Source organism: Drosophila santomea, chromosome X (assembly GCF_016746245.2).
Source record: "Drosophila santomea strain STO CAGO 1482 chromosome X, Prin_Dsan_1.1, whole genome shotgun sequence".
NCBI classification, from domain to species: Eukaryota; Metazoa; Arthropoda; class Insecta; order Diptera; family Drosophilidae; genus Drosophila; species Drosophila santomea.
Genome location: NC_053021.2, coordinates 19,206,229 through 19,230,898, shown reverse-complemented (window position 1 = coordinate 19,230,898; position 24,670 = coordinate 19,206,229). Strand labels below are relative to the sequence as shown.

The following is a 24,670-nucleotide window of genomic DNA, read 5'->3' as shown; positions in this document are numbered from 1 at the left end:
GCCAGGCGAACGCATAAATTGCCATTTAATGAGTGCGTATATGCGTGTGTGTGTGTGTGTGTGTGAGTGTAAGTGAGTGTTGGTATGGGTGCCTGTGGGTGTGCAACATGTACGAGTATACAATCGGACTCCATTACCGGGAAATTCGCTTTGTGGCCCGAAGTCTTTTAGCTTGGCTAACAAGTTTGTTCCATTTTCTGAGGCGGCTGGCATTTTGAGTTATTAATAAACAGTGTGTGTCGCACACAGGGACATGTGCCACACTCACACACACTCGCACACACTCGCACACACTCACACACACACTCACTCACGCACTCACATCACTATATTTGCTCTGGGCAAGTAATTGATAGCTTATTGATTTACATGCACGAGAACTACCTTTCTTTCGTTCTTTGGTTCTTACTTTTTTTTTCTTTTTAATTTCCATACCATTTCTCCCCTCTTATTTTCCCAGAAAGGCTGCAAGCCCTCACCTGAATATCCATGTACGTATGTGGGCTTTTTGTTTGCCGAGAAAGTCCCCTTCTTAGTGGCATTCAAATGGAGAAAGGTAAACTCACAGAAATGCACGTTTGCAGTCCTTTAGATCGAACTTATCGTAGCTGCTGAAGCTAATAGCCTGAAAATTATATTATATGTACTTACGAGTATTTATTTGAACATTAAAGACTCAACTGAATGGCTTCTGCAGAGCCGCTGGATTTGAATAAAACGATTAATTTGTGGCTTCGGGATACTTACGTTTGTTCAAACTCACGTTCAATTCAGTCAACTTGAATTCCGTCACCAGCAGCTGTCAACCAACCAAGCAGTCCAACCAGGAGTCCTTTATTTTTATCAGTAGGCCGCAGGATAACGAGGATGAAGTGGGCGGGGATGGTGGGCAGGAGTGGTGGGCGGGGCAGGAGACAGCTGACTGATTAAGGCGCAATTGGAAGCTACGAGTATCTCAGCTGCGGATGATGATGGGTTTTGCCAGTTGCCGCAAAATACCCGCACAAAAATCCCCCAAAGCCACTCACACACACACAAAGGCATACACACACAGGCTCACACACACAGGCACACACACACAGACATACACATACACACACACTTATACTTTTATACACTTGCCGCTCAAATCCACTTCTCAATGCCGCCGACCAAGGAGCTGCCCTAGGCTCAGAACTCATTAAATTACAATAAAATAATAATATCGCACTGACACACACACACCACACACACACACACAATCAAGGCAAAAGGACACACCGGAAATACACATAAATCTCGACATAAGAATCCTTGAGAATGAAATTCCGAAAATCGTAGTAAACACAAAGTCGAGGGCGGGAATAAACATTTAAGGTTGAAAGCCACGTAAGCAGAAAGTAAATCGCATTTTTCCAGTCAAAGTTCACTTATTATGAAATCATTTTGTTACTTTTTGGAATACTGAACACATTAATATTCATGCTCATCACTTTTGTATTTGTTTGTTGTAAATGCTGGGTAATACAAATAGTTCCTGGAAACGGGGAATCAAATTAAATCTCGGTATCTGCTCGCTTATTGAGGCTACTGTGCAAATATTCAACAAATATAAAATGTATTCAATGAAAGCAAAAAGCGCCATCGAGTTTTTCAACGCAACTCGATTGTGGTTGCATATTTGAAATAATTTATAAAATGAGCGGATGTGAAAACCCCAAGCAAACGTGTTAATTTAATTTGCACATTTTACGCATATTAAGTCAATGTGTAAATACACCTCATAAATACCATTTGTTAATATCGAACAATAGAGTCAATCAAATGTGGTAACCAAATTACAGTACAAACTGCAAATACATAATATAATTATTTGCCAAAATGTACTGGTAAACATGTGCATATTTATTTTGATTAAATTAAGAGGCCTTAGGTGCTTTGTAAATTTATTGTATAAAATACCAATTAATCCAATGTCCTGTGTATGGCAATTTATAACCACCATATAAAACTCGAAGCTTAGATCCTTTCCGATCCTTTTACCCGCATGCCAGGCATCTACTACTCGTATACATATTAACTGACAAGATTAACAAAATGCTGCCAAACGCAGCAAGTATGTATGTATGTAAAAATGAACGAAATGAAAACAGCATTTAACATTTGTGTACAAAGCCAAACAAGCGAAAAGAGCGACAGGAATAAAAGAAAAAGAGCAAAAAACTTTCCACTTTATGAGGCATTAAAATAAAAGGTCGTAAAAAGTAAAATGCCATAAAAGCGGGACCAAATCGAAACAAACAAAAAAAAAGAACAGACTGCATCAATAGACAGCAACATACAAGGGGCCAAAGTAAACAAACAAACAAATAAACAGTCGAGCAAACAATGAAAACAAACAGATATAGATACATATATATAATACTAAAAAACACTAAATATGTATATATGTATGTACAAACCAGCTGTTGGCGGCAATAAAAACTCGCAACCGAAATCAAATGAAACGAAGCGAAGTGAAATGAAATGAAATGAAATGAAATACGCGCATCAGATGTCCAGGTATACAGTTGAGATATGTACATATATAATTAGATATACTCGTATACCCAACCCCTGCCCATATGTATCTATTTATTTTGGCAGCGTTCACTTGTAGCACACACGTGTATAACCACCAACTTTCTGTCATTTCTTCACCTTCAACGTGTCCGACTTTTGCTCTCTGCTCTCTACTCCTGCTGCTGCTGATGATGATGATTCCCATGATGATGATTCCCATGATGATGAATCCCATGATGATGATTCCCATGATGTTGATTCCCATGATGTTGATTCCCATGATGTTTATGATACACTGATGATATTTTATGGCCCCACGAAGTCCGAACAGCAGCAGCATCCACATAAACACCAACCACAAGCGCCAGAATCGCTTCACACAGTTAATGGACCGCCTGCCACTGGGAGGCAAACTGGTCACACCGGGGGCGCCACAAAACCAGAATCAGAATCAGAACCAAAATACAAGTCCGAATCAGAATCAGTATCAGTATCAGAATCAACCATCAATGTCGCCGTCGATGAGCAGCCTGAATCCCAGCATCTCGCAGCTGGAGGTGACTTCTGTGGGCGACAATCGTCGTAGCAACGCGAGCTTTCTCAGCGAGGAGCTGTTCCTGGACATGGAGACCGGCGAGGAGTTCCATGATCCGCACAGGTAGTTGGTCCTTCAGTAAACAACATACCAGCCAACACACACACACACGCACACACGCAAACATAGACACACACACACACGAATGCGAACGGCAGCTGCTTGGGCCACTCGGGCGCATACTTAATGTCCTGCTAAACGGCAAGGAGCAGCATAATAAAGGAAAAAACAATAAAAACGGCGAGCTAAATATTCAGTAATGCACTGAAAAAAAGAAAGCAGTAGTGCTTTAAGTAGTGTAATACTTAATTTGATTTAATTTGATGTCTATGTTCTTAGGACAGAAAATATTGAATAGTGCCAACAGTATTTCCTTTTACTCTCCTAATTATGTATATTTTTATATATTTAATAGTGCCAGCAGTATTTCATTTTACTGTCTTAATTACGTTTCATTTTACAAAAAACTCTTCTCCTTGCTGCACCGCAATTAAATAGTAAATATAAAAACAATTTATTACAACTATGCCACTTATCGCCGTGCAGAAATCAGAGACGCTGTTAACTTAAGTAGTTAAATCTGAGCCAGACTGCTGCTGTGCTAGGCATGTTTAATGATTAAATATTTTAAATGCCATTCCACGGGGAAAAAAAACCTCGAGGGTAAGGCCGCTTAAGAATGAAAGGACCTAATTGTATTATGTCCACAATCTTTGCCAGCGAAAGTGAATGAGACCCTCCTCAAATCACGACGACAATACGCACTTAATATCAATAAAACAATACGGCTGTCCAGAAGTCAGAGTATAAATGAAGATTTGGGGCAACCGAAACACCCATTTGGGGCTAATACCCGCACTCGTACTCATACTCGATACTCGATACTCGATACTCAATGCTCAATACTCCATACTCCATACTCCATAATCCATACTCCATACTCCATACTCCATACTCAATACTCAATACTCAATACTCAATACTCTATACTCGATACTTAAGCACGCGAAAGAACTTTGCGGCGATGGGAGATTGGGATTAGAATTCGCAATGCAGATAAGTGGATTAAGTGACAGCGGTTGACCGCCCAAATTAAATTTCGATTTTCCCTAAAATTAAGTAATTATGCTTTAATAGCCAGTTTAATAGTCCAGTTGGCCGGCAATTATCGCACTTGTACGAATTTCCAAAATTACGGAAAGCTTTAGTAGTATTTCTCTGCAATTACTATTCTAGTGAAACGTATAATATGTAATAATATTAGGCAGCATCAAACACTTTCCTTCTCATAATTGAAATACCATTGCTTACTTTTCTGACTCGTGTAGAGGTCAATTAAAGATACATTTCAGCAAGCATCCCATAATTAATTCATCAATGCGACAACGAAACCTCTTTAATGCTACACTTCCGTTTATCACTCTTTGATTAACTCAGCTCAGCTAATTGTTATTGCACACAAAGGGGGCTGCATGTTTGGGTGTTTATTCAGATTGCACGGATTAAAATGTAGCCGTTTGGCATTTGATACTTACTATGCGGCTTACCGGCCCATCAATCACGAAGAAATGCGGCAAATTAATTAATTACTAACCAGCGGCAGCTGATGAATAGCCCATGAATAATGTATTTGATTTAGGACTCAGTCTGCCCACGCCAACTGTCAAGTTTATGAATTGAATTAGCGCAGCGGCGGTGGAAATGCCGTTGCATTCGTTTTCCATTTAGTTGGCCAGTATTATGGCCAGTATTGACCATACATGGCAATGCAATTAATCGGAAGGGAAGGATCTGGATTGCGATTCCTGATTCCCTCGCTCCGTACAATGGACAGTGGACAGTGGACAATGAAGAGCAGCTGCATTGAGTGCAAATTACCTGACCTTGCCGCTTGTTGACATTGCGCTCATTCGATTTACCTTCTTACCCATTGCGAATGCGGTTTTATCTCCCACATCCCACATTCCTTACCCTGCCACCTGCCACCTGCCACTTGCAACCTGCCACCTGCAACCTGAAACCAGCATTCTGCAACCAGCATCCTGCACTATCCTTGATGCAACGACATTGGCATTGGCCTTGGGCCGTTAATTGCATCACAATGGCCCCAGGTGGCGATGCCGAGAGCTACATCCTCCACCGGGGCATGCCCACCACTATCATCCAAAACCCATCCCATCCCAGTGCCATCGATCAGTCGCTGTCATAGCTTTGGATTAACTGGCGGCTGGCGGCTGGCAGTAGTTGAACTTTAATCAGAAAAAGCCCCTCTTTCATCGCTCGGCGATTGGGTTGTCAAGTTGGTGTCATTAAATCGAGATTTCTGTCATTTTGCTACCCATCTTCATCTTCATCTTCATCTAGGAAAGCACCTGAAAGTAATCGAGTGGCAAGGGGAAAGGGGAAAGGGGAAGGGAGTTGGGTATTAGTTTACTAAGGGAAATACAACAATGGCTCCCTTCCTTCGGCAGTTGCGTAACCAAGTTGCTGTGGTCATTTGCCGTAATCGGTAAGCGGATTTAAGTCTTATGGGTAAATGAAAAATGAATCGATACTCAAAGACGGCTTACTGATTTTTTAATTATGGCAAACGGAAATAGGCAAACAAATGACTGCAAATGAATGCAGTCAACTGAAAGATAAATATACAGTAGATCATTTTCAATCCATTCTCAATTAAGCAAAAAACAGTTAGTAGATTTTCATTCAAACATGTATTTATTCTCTATCGCAACATAACGTATTTCATAACGTTTATTCAATTTCATTGGAATGCAAAGCCAATCAAAAGAAATGGATTCTTAGTGGGGGATTTAGAGTTTGATTGCATTGACTATTTATACTTAACATTCACAAATTGGGAACATAAGAAATGGTAAATAATAAAGTCCCAAATTGAATAAGAGTACTCATATTTCTATTTAATTAAAATGAAGTTGTGAAGTCACAAATGAAATAAAAACGAACTGCGAGCTTTATGCATTTGTGTGCAACAAATGAAACTGAATATTCTATGGAATCCTATTGTAAAAGCCTTAATTCGTATAATTTTATACTGCAGCTATTTTATTCCTTGGCTGTCAAGCGTTTTTTGTAATTGTATACGGGCATCCCTTACCAAGAATGGAATTTCTGGTAATTGAAAAAGCGAAACTTGATATCAGAGTTGAATAACTTTTCCCACTTAACTTTCCTGTTTTTGCTCTTATTCAAAAAGTTGCGCCGAGCTATACATACATATAAATTTCATTTTAATTAAGACTTCCTGCTTGCATTCAAATAGTACTCGTATTTCGGTTTTGCCAGCCTCTATTATTATGGCAATATCAATGGTTTGATGGTTTGTTATTCAGCAGACGCAACCATTATGCAAAAATAGGATTTGTGGTGATGCTGTTGCATCGACATCTGAAACTTTGTTGCAGTTTTAATCAGGCCAACACATTCGTTGCCCTCCCGTGATCCATGGAATTTCACAGATTTCGCTGCGAATTGTAATTCATTTGGTTTCCGAGTCCCCCGCAAACACACAAATCTGCAAAAAGCCACAAGCCATACGCTGTAAACTGAAACTTTTGCCACTTTCGCTCCTTTGCATTCTCACACCTCACCTCTTTCGACGGTTGCAAAACGCTAGTGCTCATTAAATTTTAACTCTAATCTGCGGAAAGGGCGCTCTTTGAATTCAGCTCAAATAGCCAACATTTGCGCACATTAATGGCATTGTTGCAAAACTACATTCCCTCCTGTTTTCTGTGCTCCAAAAATATATACATCAGTGTTCATATAGGACAATAGAAATTAGAGCTGTAATAGCAAAATGTTTTTGCCCTAATTCATAAAATTACAAAGCTAATATATGCAACACAATAATAAGCATTCATTATATATAGAATTAATTATTGAACAAACCGCAAAAGTATTTTTCCCTTTTCCTCAGGCAAAAATGGCGAATTTAATATCCCCGGCACTTTGAGAGCAAATGAGAATGAAATAAATTAAAACACTGAGCTCGCAGAGCTGCGGGCCATTTGGCATATGACAGCCAACCGCCCGTCGCACTGAAGGACCCTCTTTTTTGGAAGGTCCTTGCTGGTGCTGGCTAACTGCAAACTGCAAACTGTACCTCATCTGCATTCGCATTCGCATTCGCATTGTAAGCGGTGTGCCTTTATTTCGCACGGCTGCATTTTTAATTGCATATTTCTGGCCCGGCATTTGGTTGCTAAGCTGAGAGCTGAGAGCTGAGGGCTAAGGATCCGATCCGTACCTCGAATGCAACTCGAATGGTGAAATAGTAGTCGAAATGGGAATAGGAGCGGTAATACGATGGCGAATAGTGGTGCGCTGATTGCAGATGCAGCGCCTGCTAATTGCCCACCTGTCACAAGCAGCCAGCTGAAAGAGCACTGAGAGAAATGCAGAGACAGTTGAGCACAAAATTGTACAAAAAATATTTCATGATTGGTGCGCGACTTGCGGTAGAGGGGATATATTGCTTCAAGCACATTATAGCATTGAAGTGATAAATTGATATGATTGGGGCTTCTTTTCGCGCAGTGTGTGTGTGTGTGGGTGGGCTGGAAAATGTTACCAAAACCACAGTTGCAGCCAGGTCGCTTGGCCTGACTTGCGGCCCAGTGACAAGTTGATTGTCGTCCCAGTTTCGCCGACCAAAGCCAAAGAATTCCACGTTCTCTGCCTTCCCTTCGAAAATGTGTGGGCAAACTCAAAGAAGCGGACGAAAAACTGGATCTACCTCCTCCTCATTTCGTCCAGCGATAATTGCCAAATTGACTGCATTCTATTTTCTGCCACAAGGCTTCGGCAGAAAGGAGATTCAATTTCTGAACCTACTACTGGCCGACGTGTGAACGGGGCATGCAGCATGTTGCGGTCATCGGTAAGGGTTTGGTATTTCGGTTTGGGGTTGCTGATGTTGCCAATGTTGCTGGTGTTGCTGGTGTTGCAGTCATGCCACAAAATTGGCTCCTTAGTGCATCAATGATAAATGATAAATACGTAATTACTAAGTTAACTCATGATTAGAGTTGGTTTCTGTGTTAAAATGTGATTATTTTCCCCCTCACCCACCAGATCCACTCATCGTGATGAGTTTGGCACACAGCGTGTTTACAAGAAGACCTCGCCAAACTGTGTGCTGACTTTATATTTACCCACTCGCGAGATAACGCTCACCGGAAATAATCCGTCCGTTTTGAGGGGCATCGTCTACGTGGATCCGAAGGCCATCCAGGGATATCGCGTATACGCCCAGCTGACGCTGACGTTCCGGTGAGTTTGTGCCTACTTCCCACTCATACTCGTAATGGTCAACCCATTAATCGCACTGGCTTGCTCCGAATTCTGCCCATTTTTTTCTTGTTTTTTTTTACTACTTTAGGTATGGCCGCGAGGATGAGGAGGTGATGGGTCTGCGATTCTGCAACGAGGCCATTATGTCGCTGCACCAGATTTGGCCACGACTCGAGGAGCCCACGCCAGAGTCCCTCAGTCCATTGCAGGTAAGCCCATGGAATTATGCATGAGAGGTTCGGGGATTTAAGCTTCGAAGTCCTTCGTCCTTTGCACTTCGCACTTCGTCCTTCTTGCGCTAACACTTCTGTGCGCGAATATGACGGGCCCTTGACCGACAGTTGAGGGCTGAGCTGTCCAACTTTGGCATTAACAATTGATGACGGTGCGGAGGAGAGCTCCTCTGATTCTCCCCATCACCATCCCCCAAAATCGCACTACCAACCCAAACCAAACCCGGAGAATCAGCTCCATCAATGCGCCGGGGGAGAAGGGCTCAGTGCACAAGACCATAAATAATTGGACAATTTGCTGGGACTTGCAACGCCATCATTTGGCACCTCGGCTACTCGGCGTCACCCGATTGGGGAGCATATGAAATTTCAGCAGGACTTTGGCACAACCAGTTCACACAGCGACTTCTTTACTCTGCTGATTTAAGTCAGCCAACTCAGTGAACGTAATACGCAAGGCAAACTTTAAATTTGCATGCTGGGTACATTATATTTTATAATGAAGTATTGAATACACCTACAAATGGTGCCCCCTTCAATACCAAATTATCAGCTTTATTTCCCAGACTTGTCTTATGAACTCTGCTTTATTTATACCCCTTCGCCTTTCGCCTTCGTGTGTGGCTATGTTTAACTATCTGGATGACGAACTGTTTCAGTGATTTGGTTTCCCCTTGAAACTCCACTTTAGATCAGCATCCAACCCCCGAGTTACTTGTTTGCCCAGCCCCACGGATTTTTATGAGCAGCACGTTGAGTGCGTCCGTTCATCTGTCCGTTTGTCCGTCTGTCCGTTTGTCCGTCCGTTCGTCCGTTTGTCCGTCTGTCTGGCAATCCGTCCGGAATCCCAAAACCCGTATTCCGTATTCCGTATCCCGTATCCGGATGCTGACATCTCACGTGCGCCCTTGGACATGTGTACATCGTACACACCGTCGTCATATACACCCGCATGTGTATATAGACACAAAATGATGGCTGCCGTTGCTCCTCGGAAATGTAGTGGCTTCGGGCGGTTTGGTGCACTTAAACCAATTGAAAATCAATTTCATTTAAGTAAAGGCCAAACAAATGTTTGCCATTGCCATTGCCGTTGCCCCTCCGAATGTTTTGTGCATTGTTTCTGGTCCTTGCGCGAGATTTGAGATTTGTAAGGGTTCTTGGAGGACTCTTTGGTCGGCTAACCGAAAACTTTCGAATTCAACTTTTCGCATTTTTATTAAATTTGACATGGCATAATTTATATGCTCCTGCCATCCCATTTTGTCGATGGCCTGCGCCCCCATCTCGAATTTGGTTTGGCAATGGGGTTCTGCTATTTCTACATCTTCAAAAGTGGAGGATGCTCAGACACAGACACAAACAAGGACCCACACACACACACATATATACACAGGCACACGCATAATTAAATAAATGTGATTTTAATAACTTGCCGAACGACATGAGCCGGTAAAGATAAAGAAAAGCTGCCCGAAAATAGGCCGCAGATGGGACAACAAAGAAAGGGAAGTAAAGTACATACATTGAGAGAAAATTCCACTGGGGAAAATCATTTGCCATTTGAAAAATAAATGTTCACTGTATTTGGCCACAAATCAGCTTCAATAAAGTGCGAAAAGATTGAGTGTAATTTGAAAGCAATATTAAAATGGGTAATTTCATATTCATAATATACTCGTAATACCAAGAAAGCAAATTGTATAGCTCTTAAATAAATACTCACTTTGCTGCTTTAAATACTCGCTTACATCGCAGAAGATAAAACACTTTATAATATTGGCGGTGGGGTTGAGCTGAGAGAATCCAGGACAACGAGAGCCTGAAGGACACGCTTTCGTTGTCCCGAGCAACCTGACAGTACACGCGCAAATGATTAAACTTTGATAAAAATTCATTTGAGTAAGCCATAAGTACTTTAAGAAGACTGTCTGACTGTTAAAGGGAAAGCAACTTTGTAATTACCGCATTCACGTGAATACGTTTGCAAAGGAAACTGCCTTTAGCTCGCAATAAGGTCCACTCTAAAGTGCCCACATAGTTACAGATGTGCATAATCGAATGCAAATGCAAAAGTACACAAAGGCGCAAAAGCAAAGATGAAGCCAAATGATAAATAAATAGAAATATTATTTCCCTGCCCGACGAATAAGTAAGAGAATCATTAATGCCAATCCCGGTATCGGGTTACTAGTCAAATGCCTTCCATTTATTTGCCTGTTTTTTCTTCTGCTCTCTGTTTTTGCCATTTCAGGAGGCCCTGATGAAGCGCCTGGGCGACGGAGCCCATCCCTTCACCCTCTCGCTGTCCTCCTACGCCCCACCCAGTGTCCAGTTGGTGCCCGCCAAGCGCTACTACGGAGCACCCATTGGCACCAGCTACGATGTCCGCTGCTTCATTGGTAAGTGTGGTGATCGCCTGGGCTGTAAGGATTATCGCGGGGATGCTAGGACCTCAGAGGAAGCGATTTAATGCAGCTACTTCTGTCATTTGGGAGATTTCCGAAATTATGATAGCTAGAGCTTTACAAGAACCCTTAAGTTGTTTCTTTGAAACTATGATAGCTAGAGCTTTACAAGAATCCTTAAGCTGTTTCTTTGAAACTATGATAGCCAGATCTTAAAATGAATTCTTAAGTTGTTTCTTTGAAACTATGATAGTTAGAGCTTAAAATGTTTCTTTGAAACTATGATAGCCAGAGCTTAAAATCAATCCCTAAGTTGTTTCTTTGAATACAATATACTCGTACATATAATATATTGTGGTATTTTAGACGTCTTAAAAATTATAATTTATGCTGATTGAAATTTAAACAGTGGCAGCTACTCACATTATATGTATTAAGTTCAATTTAGGTTTGTAAAATTGAGTTTGTAAAAAAAGACAAACAAAGGGACAAGTTGAAGTACTACACAAGTGGTCTGGAGTGGAGTGTCTTGGGACTGGGTCAATAGACGGACATCTGGCTATCACCTGAAGCACTCACCCGCATTGCTGGCATCCCCCACAGAAACCACCTGACACAACTCACAATCCACAACTCACAACTCACAGCTCAGAACTCACAGCTCAGAAGTCACACCTCACAGCCATCCCATGCAATCAAACCCCCATGAAACGCCATCAAAGATCCAGACATCGTCGCCAGCTGAATCCAGTGGTGACTTCGACTGTAACAATCAAGTCGATTTCCAGCGCTCAATTATATGTATATAAATATCCATTTAAACACCACTGGCACTGCCCCCAACAATCTTCTTTCCCTCGAAACGAAACGAATTGGTATCGTATTGAATCGAATCGAAACGGAACGAAACGAATCCAATCGAATCGAATTCATCGCTGACGTCAGTCAGTTCAGGGGGATTTGTGATTGATTTTTTATTTTCATTTTTATTTTTGTTTTTCAATTTTGTTTTATTTTTGTTTCTGTTTTTTGTTGTTCGTTGTTTGTCGACGGGGGTGCCTCGAAAAAGGACAGCACCAGTTAATTTAAAAGCGTGAAGGTGAGTTATATTTATAAATGCAATTGTACACACCCTTGCAGCTTAAATAACAAAACATAAAAATCCAATTAAACTCGTTCGTTTTGAAAACAATATGCCTAAATATATATTAAGTGCTACAAGTGCAAATAGGCTTAACAACTTGTCAGCAACATAATAAATCCCCTTTGCAAAGTGTGCAATCAAATCAATAACAAAAGCCGCCGGCTCGGATTCAGGATCAGATACAGATGCAGATACACATACAGATTCGGATCCAGTTGGAGATTCTGTTGATATTATTTTAGTCGCTCAAGGGCGCCCCAGGATGTAGGAATATGTCCGCGATGGCAGTTATTTTCGTTTTTGGTAGGAATATACGCACTGTGCGCCATCCAATATCCTGTCCGATGGAACTGTGCGTTTTGAGCAGTGCCGCCAGCCAAGACGAAACTCAGTCCAACTGCCCAGCAACCATCCCACTTCACTCCCACTTCCACGCCCACTTTCCATTCTGAGTGCCGGCCAACGCCTCTGTCTCCAGCACTCGTGCAATTGTTGAATATAACATGCAAAGCCCAACTGCGGTTGCTCCGCGCAACCCACGCAGGACGCAGGACATCCTGCGGAGAAACAGGGTCCTTGGGGTCCTTGGGGTCCTTGGGCTGGGAAATGGACATGCACATGGACATGCTGATGCTGATGCTGATGCTGATGCTGATGCCTCTGTGGCTCCATAATTACACGCTATCAGCCAGAAGGTTGGGACAATGTGGTTTGGTACACAACTTACAATGGGAAATGGGAAATTTATGCTCAGGGTGAGGATATGTCTAAGCGTATTCAAACATATTGTTTTACGGTTTGATCAAGAAAAAGAAATGCAGCACTGCACAACCAGTTAAGTCAAGGAGTTGCAGTTGCATTACTAATTAATCCATTAATAATTCAATTATTTACCTTATTTAACGAGCAGTAGAGGAAATTGAATGCTTCGTCTGCACTTAGATAATTAGTAGGGTGGTATATATTTCAGCAATTACCAGGCATCGAACTTACTATATCAAACTTAAGTAGACAAATTTGTTTGTTTATTAGGCATATTTAAACGTGAGGTATTTAGAAAATGTAATATTTAAACAGCTAAAAATGAAGTAAGAGAATAAGGTGTGAGATCCGTATCATAATGCCAAGGCATTAATGGCTTTGGAAAAGCACTGATGTGGACAACCCATGCACAATACACACACTATGTATTAGTTATAGCCCCATGATCATGATCGCACGCCCCTCATCCCTCGTATCGTTCGTATCGCCCCCGTATCCAATCCCATAGAGCCCATGAGCGACGACGAGCCAACGTGAGCAGAAGCCAAGATCAAGCGCCCCAATTTCTTGGCCAGGTGGGTCTCCCGGCTCTGCTGCCGCGGCTGCTGTGCCTGTATGTGCACGGCCTCCGACCAAGGTATATGAGGCCATATCTGATTGATATCTCATCTGATTATCTGATTATCTGATATTATTGTCAAATGGTGGAATGTGTGTGTGTGTCTGTGGAATGTGCACATCGATTCCGGATCGAATCGCATCGGATTGGATTGGTTTGAAATGGATTGCATTGAAATGGATTGGATTGAAATGGATTGGATTGGAGTGGATCGGCTTAAATCGAATCGAATCCGATCGGATCGGCCATGCTATCGGTGTCGTCTTTGTCCTGTCGTGCTCCTTTCCATTTCCGTTTCCGTTTCTGTTTCCGTTTCTCTTTCTGTTTCAGTTTCCTTTTACGTTCCATTCCAGTTTCTTGGTGTTGTGGCTTGCTCTATCTCTCTCTCTCTCTCTCTCTCTCTCTCTCTCTCACTCACTCTCCCTGTCCCTGTCTCTCCTTGTTGTATTACTCCCTTTCAGTGTTGGGGAATTTGATTCATTTAATAATACATACATATTTCTGAAATAGAATCTTCTATTAAACATTGATAGAGAGATTTTATAGAGGTTATATTTCAAAAGTTTATCTCCAACACCTGCTCCCTTTCGTTGTTTTGCTCGATCTCTATTGCTGTTTGATATACATAGACCACCTGTTAGAACCCCGTGTCGTCTTCTTCCTTCCTTCCTTCGAACTGCATCTCTCCATCTAACCAAAAACACCATGTGTGTGATTTCATGTGTATCTTTCCCGCCATTTCTGTATGCTCCTCCACCATTTCATATCTTTCATGTTGAGTGTGTTTGCTATCCGTTCAAGTGGCCGGCTGCCTGCCTGAGGTAATCGAAAATACGAAACGAATAATAACGAATCTCATGATCACTTGCCATTCGGACGATTGACGGACCACGACTGCCAAAAACCAAACAAAAATTTGAAAAAAAAAAACACCCGCAAAATTATAAGGATATTTCGCCTAGAAATTCCTTGCAACAATTGAAAAGCTTTCGCAAGCGTCGGCGGCGGCAACGGCAGCGGCAAACGAACTTCTCTATTCTCTGAACACAATCAATTAATCCATTTTTGTTTTTTCACTTTCCACTTTCGTTCTCTGTCTATTTTCCAACTGCACGTTCAGCGGACAAAACAGATGAGAAGTTTCATCGCCGGGCCTCCGTAAAGATGGGCGTACGCGTCATCTATCGCACGGATGTCTTTCATCAGCACTTGGCGCCCGAACAGTATGCCGCCTACGCCGGTCGTCAGAACAACGCCCAATCGCCGCCGGCCAGTGCCACGCCCCCGTCGGGCGGTGAGGGCGGCGAGCAGCACATCCATCAGCAATCGCAATCGCAGCCAACAAGCGGTTCCAAGCACAAGTCAAAGTCCGAGCGCGGCGACTCCTTTCCCAAGTTGCGTCTCTCGCCGAAATCCTTTCGGTTCAGCGGTCGTTTTGGGCGCAGCAAGAGCGAGATCGAAAAGTGTCCCAATGATCCTTTCCACAGCTACAGCAAGTCCTTCCAGGAGGTGAGCTTGGTTGCCATTATGCACTTGGTGTACTTATGTCACCAACCTTTCTTTCCACTTGCAGCACTGCGACAGCATGTTGCCGCCGCACACTGGAGCCGGGGTCACCGGTGGCATCGGTGGCGTCAGTGTGGGTCCTTGTGGCGGTCCCCAAGGATCCGTGGACAAGCCGTTCCTGCTGCACGACGGCCGGGTGGGCTTGAGGGCCAGCTTGGACAAGGGCTGGTATACACACGGCGAGGACGTTCAGGTGACCGTCAATATACGCAACGATAGCCGCAAGACGGTCCGCAAAGTGCGGGTAAGTAGCCCATTCTTCCAGGTTCCATTCCTCAGTCACAATTTGGCATTCGGAATGCCATAACGCATACGCAGCGTGGTGCAGTCTCACCTGGAGAATGCAGGCATTTGTGGGATAAATAACTAAGGTGACTGGGTGGTGACTAAGGTGGCCAGCGTTGTCCCTGGCAATTGATGATAGCTAACTGGAAAACAAATTCATTTAATTGCACCTAAACCGATTTCATAGAAGCAATACTGTGCAACAATAGAAATTCAAAGCGGCCACTACAAAAGCGTTTAGTACAATAGAAGTAAATTGGAAAAAAAAAAGAGTAGACGCATTAGGCGGTGGTTCGTCGTTAAGGTCAGCAATTGGCTTTTGTTTAAAGGATTAGTGTGCCCGTAAGGAACTTAACTGTCGGCGCCACTCACTGATTTAAGCTTAGCAACGAGCAGCAACAAGCTAGACCCATAGCAGTCGACTTTATTTCCAGGATACACACACACATACACTTCGGTACATAATCTGCATTGGCACCTGGTCCATGCAAAAAGGAGTGGTTTGGGATCAGAGGAAAAAGCCAGAAGGCTTTGATATCCATTAATGGATGGGTGTGCCCAAAACTGGGAAAATCGTACGTTTGCTGAATGAAATTTGATGTTGGGTTCAAAGTTTTAACGAAAAATGAAGGCACGTCACTAATTAATGGCGAAACATACGTAGGCATCGCATCGTTGAGCCAGTACTCACTCACCTGTAGTGAATGTCCTTTGTGCTGGGAAGGAGGTGCTCCAAGTTATGACAGTTATTCAAACGCTCCCTTCGGCCAGGCACTTTCAGTTAAGCTGATTGCGATTGTGAGTTGCTTAGCTCCGCCCTTCAAAGAGCTATGGGTTTCAAAGCCAAATGAATGGCGATGGGGATTGATTTGCAGTTTACTGTGCCATTCGAGGCGGTAGCTTCCTGGACTTTCCATTGTCTTTGGCTTGCTTGCATTTCCCTTGCTTTCCCTTGCATTTCCACCTCAAGCACAATTGCAATGAAATATGGCCATTACCATTTCAAATTACTGTGTGCCCATTGAGTGTGATTCAATTTCAGACTGCTGTTTTTCTTGGCCAAACAAAAGTTGGGCAAAGAAAAAGGCAGCTTATACACAGATTTTAACGAGGCCTTTCAAGTGGTGCCTATTTCGAACGAATTTAAAGCAAAAATATTGTAGAAGCACTCCTGTTCGAATTTGTAGAGAAATATTGTTTGAAACAAAATTTAGAGGAATAGTTAAAGATGTTTTTATGGGCATAAGACTTCTAAGAAATTGATTGATTTGGCTGCGATTTACCTGTCATTTTGGCACAGCATGCTCAACCTCTTAAAGCTCTGCTATTTGAATATTATCGTATGCAAAAACCTAGAATTTCTTGCGTACCCAACAACGCTTGCTAATCGCTGTGGGGTAATGGAAAGATTACCTACGCACCTGGTGTTGCCTCAAATGAGGGGAATGACAAACAGAAAGACAGGTGGACAGAAAGTGGGGAGGGGAAGGGGATATGGCGACAAATCGAAAGGATCCCATGGGTCCAAGGGCTCCAGGACTCCAAGACAGGCAGTTGATTCCTTAAGCACACCCACTCACGCACATATGCAAATTGCGCTTAGCCGAATGAAATTGTCAAACGAAGGACACTCAGCCCCCCACTCCCACACGCAGATTGCCAAAGGGGCAGGGGGAGGGGAAAGGAGTGGAAGGAGTGGAAGGGAGGAAAAGGATCTGAAAGGCTGGAAAAAGACGCAGTTGAAGTGAAAATTGTGTTTATACATTTTATGGGCTTTATTTCGCCCCCACCCCCATCCACCATCCACCATCCACCGTTCTTCAGCTTGACTTTTTATTGTGCCCCAAAGGCCCTTCTATGTGAGCCGCACACACACACACCTTTCTTTTGGCTCCTTTGGCATTCAACGCCTGCCAGCCTGCCACGCCCACAAACACGACCATGTCTCCCGCAAAAGGCGTACTGTATTTACTGGGAAATGAAGCACACCGAAGTGTGTACTGCAGTTTTACATTGTGCCGGGCTATGCCTAATCCTTGCCCAACCCGCTCCTTTTCGTTTTCATCCTTTTTCCTTGGCGTATCTACTCCAGATGAGCCATCAACGTTCCTTGAACACGTACACCAAAGACACCAAAGATGAAGAACGACTGAATGTAGCAATAGATTATTGAGTTTGTACTGCCGGCTACGTTTATATTTTATTGTTTTGCCGTTTGTTTTTCAGCTAAATTGATTAAAAATACGTATTTTTGGGAACTAGCAGGAAAACAACATGTTTGTAAGCCGCGTTTATTTATATTTTTATATTGTATGTTATTTTGGTAAACAAAAAAATGAATAGCAATAAAAATAGTTGTCCAAACGCGGAATTTGTAACAAAATTCCCAATCGAGTTGGTTACTATTATTTCTGGGGATGTTTCGCAAATTATGGAGAATTTATATTTTATTTAAATATTTTATTATGCAACCGCTGCAAATGTGTACGAGTGGCAGGACGATGGAGTCGAATTGAATCGCCATTTAATTGCGGGCCAGATATTACGCATACGACATGGTGCCGTAGCCAAAGCCACTCGCACTCACTTGAATGCATCTAAATACAAGAAAATGGATTGCAAGGCAAGGCTATTGCAATATGCATATGCAAGTGGCGTGCACAGCTCAGTCCTAGAAGTGTTTCAGGACTTTACAACGAAATGCAATATGTTCTAACCAGCTGCCACTGCCGTCAGTCAATTGTTATTGTTTATTTTTATTGTAGCCCCATTATTTCACAGCACATTGTTCAATAATGAATAGAACTAGAGAACTACACTACAATCGTCGACAGATACAAGTTATGACACTTACACATGAAATGCGCTCTTCTCTCCATTTTAAAGCTCAACTGATGACAGGGATATGTGCACATATGAGTTATATCTGCTAAGCATGCATATTCCAAAAAGCATTTCAAGCCTACATATTTCCAACTTACCAATGTATATTTACTTTCGCATTTGATTTATTTGTATTTGTTGAATTTATTTCTTTCTATGTAGAGAGAAACGGTCATTTAGCTAACCGAAACATTTGGCAGAAGTCAGAAAAAAGGTCAAGGCATTCATAACGAAGCCAATCAAAGAGTTAACTGAGGCGTATTACCACTTGGGATAATCGACTGTTATGTGAATAGGCGAAGATTTGATTGATTGCTGACATTACAGATTGAGAATTACATACAGAGAAATTTATTCCTCATATTCGTCTGATGTCTTATGTAGTTTTAGAAGTAAATATAAACTCTGATTTATTTATTATTTCAAATGGATTCCAAGCCAGTAAGCAGCAATGTGCACTAGTGAGATGCTTGAAATATTTAGTTTATTAGTATACAATATTTTTGGTTTGCCATTTTCCGAACTCAGGGGAATGCAGCACTATTCACAAAATCCCATATTCCGAGCCGAAAAACTAGTCAACATCTGCTCTGCATAATTTAAAGGACCGGCCAAATTTCCGGTTCTTGTCAAATTTCAATTCCCAAATGGCCAAGCGCATTGGTTAAAAGCAGTAAATAATATTCTCAATTGGTTGTGCTTCGCTTTGTTCCGTTTGTTGCCTTTTTGGGCGGCCAAAGGGAGTCCTTCTATGTCCTTTCTGTACGTTCTGTTCGCTGTGAGCCCCAGAGTCCTTGTCCATTTGTGACAAGTTTCTGCCATCTTTTATGCAATCGCATAATTCGATTTGATTTGAAGGCCTTTTCCGTGCACCGCACGCCCGTTTTGTACTTTTTGAGCTCCAAATGGCAAACGGAGAGGGTCTAAATGTTGATACCAAACTGAGATTTCTTGTGGGCAAATGGGACGCCTGGTCCTCCAGCTCATTTATTTTATTTTCATCGTGCACTTTGCGCCTTATTAAATATGTACATTTTATTGTGTGTGTGTATCTGTGTGTGTGTGCGACTCTGAATGCCGAGATTGCTTTGTACTTTCTCTTTTTTTTTTTTTGTTTTTGTTTGTAGCCCACCAAAGTCAGCCAGCAAATGTCAAAAGTTACCTTGAGTTCTTGGGTAACTTGGACATCTGTTCCCCAATTTCCATCGTCGCTGCGGAGGTGGCAGCGGATGGATGGAGGTGCTGGTGGTGCTGGTGATGCCAGCAACAAGTCCTTAGGCGGATGAAAGTCCTTTGGCCCCCACCCCGCCCCCACAGCCAATTGAAAGACGCCCAGCAATCGCACAAAGGAAAACGGCGACTCAAATGACGACCATTTAAATGCTATGCGGAATTGAAAACTGTGAACTGAACGACTCAATGGTAGAATTTGATTGCTCATTTCGATTGGCGCAAGTGCGAGTGCGATTTTCTTGCGAGCTTTTGAATACAGAAAACAAAAAAACAAAGCAATATAGGCCTCATACTCGTATAAAGGTTGCACTGAGAAATGTTTTGTGCTTTAGTTAACTGGTAAAAAGGTTACGTGAAGAATGAGTAATTATTTAATACAAACTTTCTAACTTTTATTATTATTTATTATAAATGGGTTACGTGAAGAATGAGTAATTATTTAATACAAACTTTCTAACTTTTATTATTATTTATTATAAATGGGTATTAAAAACTTATATTAATTTTTACTATAAATGGGTATTAAATGTGTAGTAATTCCCAAGTGGCCAACATGGCGTATGTGTAATATTATCTAATATTTGGATGTAAATCACTAAAAGCTGCACTCTGTCATAAAAAACGTGAATCGTATGGCAATTTTCCAACACTTCGATGTGTGCAAATGGGAGCATTTGTTTTTTGGCCACTTAAGGGAATAACAAAAAAATAAATTAAGCCCAAATCTTGCAACGAGAAATCGACACTGATGAGCTGCCAATATGTGAGCTGCCAGGCCTGAGCTTAATTTATTATTTTAGCTACTTGCTCGGATTTTTCCTTCCCATGTTTTTTCTTGATTTTTCTCGTTTTTTTTTGGCGCAAGTCGATTTACCCGCATGGCCATTCTTACACGGCCACTTGAAGGGACGGTAATTGAGTGCATTATCTCAGATTGGCTTGGAGATTTCGACCAGGGACATTTTGTCCGCAGCCATAAAATAACGCTGAACATCGTTTGAGCTTGTCCAAAAACACACAGATGCCAAGAGGTTAACTAATGGAATATGGCTGACTGGGCAATACTCTGCTGGGAAATTTCTGGGAAACGTTTAAGTGAATTAATCATCTTGAAAGATTGGTACAAACTCAGCTGATTTGAATGGATATTTTCTACAATTTACATCTTGAAGCTAAACATATTTTTGATGAACAAATATATATAGAATATCTATGAGCTACATAGAGTATTTAGCTTTTGCATTATTGTGTGTACAGGTTATGCGCTTCTGCCAAAACTGTGGGGCGTAACCCACTGAAGGTGTCTCCTCCAATTACACACACCCGTCACCACTTAGCCACGCTGCTCTCCACTTGTCACTCCGCTTGTATTCCCTTAACATATATCTATTTTTCTGTATTTCTTTCATTTGGGACTTCGCCTGAACAGGTCTGCGCCATTCAGCACGTCGACGTTTGCATGTTCAACAACGGCAAGTTCAAGAATGTGGTGGCCGATTCGGATAATGTCACACCGCCGGTGGATCGCACAGTGGCCGCTGGAGCCTCGTTGAACACCACGGTGACGCTGCGTCCGCAACGCGGTCCCACCAAGAACTGGATCGCCCTGGAGGACACTTTGCAGCGGAGCACCGAGCCGGAGGAGATCACCGGCGCCATCGCTGCTTCGGCCATCCGCTCGCCACACTTTGTCATGCAGAACGCCCAGCTGTTGGGCGGTTGCGGCCATCCGCTTGGCAGTCCGGCATTGGTCACCCCACATCCACACCTGTGGCAGCCGGGCCCGCAAGGTCAGGGTCAGTCGGGTAATCCCAACGCCGCCGGCGCCGGTGGCAATGAGGAGCGCAACGTGTTCGCCATCTATGTGTCCTACTACGTCAAGGTGAAGCTAACCCTGAGCGGCATGGGTGGCGAGTTGTCCCTGAAGTTGCCCTTCGTCCTCGTCCACGTGGATGAGACACAGCGTCCGGGCTTTGCCTCCGCCACGCTGGGCGAACTGCGCATGGAGATGGAGCGCCTGGCCCTGCATGATGCACCCGTGGGCAAGCGTAACGGACGACGGCAGGCACAGGCCACGGCCACAGAGATCGGAGATGGACCCTCCACCAGTGCGGCTGCTGCCGCCGCAGCCGCTGCTGCCAAGTCGGCCTCCCAATCCTTCGGCCAGTCAGCCGGGCAGCTGGACATGATCGAGAGCCTGGACGATGAGTTCAACATTCGGGTGCCAGTGCCAAAACACGGCTCCCACAAGCGGCGTTTGCTGCGCAGCGAGACCTTGGCCCGCGATCTGGAGGAGCACGAGGAGCATGGTCCGATGGCCGAGGAAGAGGACCACATCGTTCAGATTCACTTGGAGCAGGTGTCACCGGACAGGGACGAGGTGCAGCCTGAGGAGCGGGCGCCGGAGGAGCAGGTGAGCCACGCCCCCGGTGCCGAGACCGGTGCGGTACCCAAGTCGTCGAATGTGTGATTCTGATTGTGGTCCCAGATGTTTGCCAAACGCAAGAGGAAGCCGTAGTACCCGATTTCCCAAGTGGTAGTATAGGGTAATTGTGTCCCAAGTCCAATTACTATTTCCCAGAACGCGAAAATCGATTGAAATCGATCAAATATATAATTGTTTATGTTTTGATCTAATTTGTTCAAGCAGTTTCCTGTTCTATTTTTATTTGAGAATGTTAAACTGTTTTGCGCTTTAGCAATACGTCCAAAAACTATACATTTTTTGACAAATAGAACCACGTTTGTATGTACGTCTAAGCCTGCTGTTTAATAAGGCGCTTTAGTTTTTGTAACATTTTCGATTCAGCAGCATTTTAAAAATACACGTTTGAAAACGTTTTTAAAGGTATGAGCAGCAACTCTCGGAGTTGCGGCCACTGTAAATTTTAAAAGGAAAACCATTCAGTTTCGGTTTCAGCAGTCAAATGTCAGGAGTTAGATGATAGGTACCCAATATGAAAGGGTGGGGATTCGAAAGAAGTTTATAGGTATTAAAAAGTAGATGGTTTCCAAAATCGGAGAGAAAGAAATCCAAAAATGAACTAGAAGGCAACGGTATTCCCTAGGAATTAGACAATGAATTGAGGTGAAATTTTTGCAGTTTGATTAAAATGGTGAATGTGAGTTGCGAGTTGCGACGAAGGCGTTGAAGTCAAAGTTGAGGTAGTCGTAGATAAAGTTAAGATTTATGATTTGATATTAGCCATGCAATGCGTTGAAATTGATGATATTTTGCGTGGATTGGCAGGATAGAGTAGCCTATACGAGTAGCTAATGGCATCAACAGTATTGAAATTGGAAGGCAAGCCAACCCAAAAGCAAAGTCAAAACATATATATTTACCTAGATCTTAAGTGAGTGTGGTTCAAATGAAATCTATGTATGTGTATGCAACTATGCATTAATTTACAAACAAAAAAACAAATGCCAATTGAAATGCCCATTTTTCAAATCGCACAGATGTCACCATTAGGGATATACTATCTAAATAATCATATATTTACTGAATATTAAATGTTTGATGTGTATTTACAAAACGACAAGGAAATATTACAGAGGCCAAAGGCAGAGGCAAATACACACACTAACCATTGGTGTAAAAATCTCGTTGCGGTTTCAAGCTGACAAAAAGTATTTACAAATAACCAACCAACCAAAAAAAAAAAAAAAAAAAACACAAAGTAACAAACACAACACATATCTGTGGGTTTTCTGGCTTTTGTTGCCAACGTCAGTGTGTTATTGTCGCAATGTATTGATTCAAATCTATGGTCAAATTAGGCGAATTAAGCAGACAGGTGTCACTGCAAAAAGGTGATTCTCTCAGAGTATGAAAAACCTAAATCTAACGACAAAGTTCCGAACAGTAAGGCAAAAAGCAGCCACGAAGGATCGACACTATAGCTATAGTTTTTTAAATCGTATTGAGACACCTGGAATATCTGATTAATGATCTGATGGTGATCCAGATACCTAAAGAGTTTTGAATGAATTGTGGAAATGTCCTGTTTGAAAGGAGGATGCGGTATGAACTTAAACCACCAAGAAATGCGAACCTATGATATCGAAGATTTTTAATGTTAGCTGTACGAAAATCCATATGAATATGCATACTACTACTACAATGAGAAGGGATATTGGAAATGGAAAACTGATAACAATATTAATAATATTTATGTGTACGAGTATATGTGTCTACAGTTAATGTGCAACATTGAAACACACTGAATAATGATGAATTTATGAATGTTCGTAACACGATTAAGTAATCGCTATGCTCGGCTTACGCAATCTTTGTGCAGATCAATATGCTGATCGAAATAGACATTTAAACTTAAATAGAACTATATATTTATGTGAGTGTTGCTTTGTCAAGCCAAGCTGCTACTTGATTTTCGAAACAAAAAACAAAAAAACAAAAAAACAAAAAAAAGAACTCTACACTAACGCAAAGGCGAAAAAAATAAACTTAAATGTGATGCATTTCTATGAATACACTAAATGAATACATAACCCTATATACAATCATATATGTATACACTGTATCGATGGCTATTTAGAATTAAGACTCTCGATCCGCAACCGCATTCCCTTTACTTTAAGAGCTGGACTCTATTCACAGCCAAGGATTGCGCAAACATTTTGGTTACCCTCCTCCTCCTCCACCTGCTAATCCTGCTCCCCTTCTCCTATACATTCGAATCCGTTGTCCTTTCCGTCTCCGGAGCTTCAGATACCACAGCCAATTGATTGATGATAAATCCTGGCGATGGTCAGCAGCCAGCAGTGGGTGCAATCTTCACTCCTTCCATGGATACTGCGCGATGGACTCTGGGGGCAGACGGGGCGCTCTGGAATATCTGAGAATTTAATAAAATAAATGTTTAACATAAAATATCACAAAATTCACGCTTGTTTTCACTCTCAGCATGGCGGTGATGTGGCGGTGATTGTTTTCTTTCTGTTCACTGTTTGCTTGGGAAACTGGCGAATGGAGGACGCAGTTCGCGGCAGGAGGTCCAAAATATTTGGCTGTTTGAGCCAACCATTAAGCGACCTAGCTGGCTAACATGGCTTGTCCCT

At 42.5% G+C, this 24,670-nt stretch overlaps 2 protein-coding genes across 4 annotated transcripts in view; both read left to right on the top strand.

Moving 5' to 3' along the window:
* LOC120456570 overlaps positions 1–24,464 on the top strand; it is a 43,698-nt gene extending 19,234 nt beyond the window's left edge. For 2 of the 3 annotated variants that reach the window (XM_039643457.1, XM_039643456.1), the window contains exons 3-8: positions 8,234–8,431; positions 8,541–8,661; positions 10,940–11,087; positions 14,739–15,127; positions 15,192–15,428; positions 21,015–24,464. In XM_039643457.1, coding sequence (XP_039499391.1) covers positions 8,234–8,431; positions 8,541–8,661; positions 10,940–11,087; positions 14,739–15,127; positions 15,192–15,428; positions 21,015–22,055 — 2,134 coding nt within the window. In that variant the 3' untranslated portion in view covers positions 22,056–24,464. Of the gene's footprint in view, positions 1–8,233; positions 8,432–8,540; positions 8,662–10,939; positions 11,088–12,176; positions 12,193–14,738; positions 15,128–15,191; positions 15,429–21,014 lie in introns of those variants that run through there. The other variant, XM_039643458.2, reaches the window with a different exon arrangement.
* LOC120455590 (myb-like protein Z) lies at positions 2,748–3,203 on the top strand. The gene is made up of 2 exons (XM_039641963.2): positions 2,748–2,809; positions 2,864–3,203. Exons 1-2 carry the CDS (start codon positions 2,748–2,750, stop codon positions 3,201–3,203), a joined length of 402 nt encoding a protein of 133 aa, XP_039497897.2.
* Positions 24,465–24,670: the final 206 nt, after the last annotated feature.

Coding starts and splice junctions, on each gene's coding strand:
- LOC120455590 (XM_039641963.2), top strand. CDS start 2,748: ATGATGATTCCCATGATGATGAATCCCATGATGATGATTCCCATGATG. Junction 2,810..2,863: donor ATGATGTTGATTCCCATGAT/GTTGATTCCCAT, acceptor GGCCCCACGAAG/TCCGAACAGCAGCAGCATCC.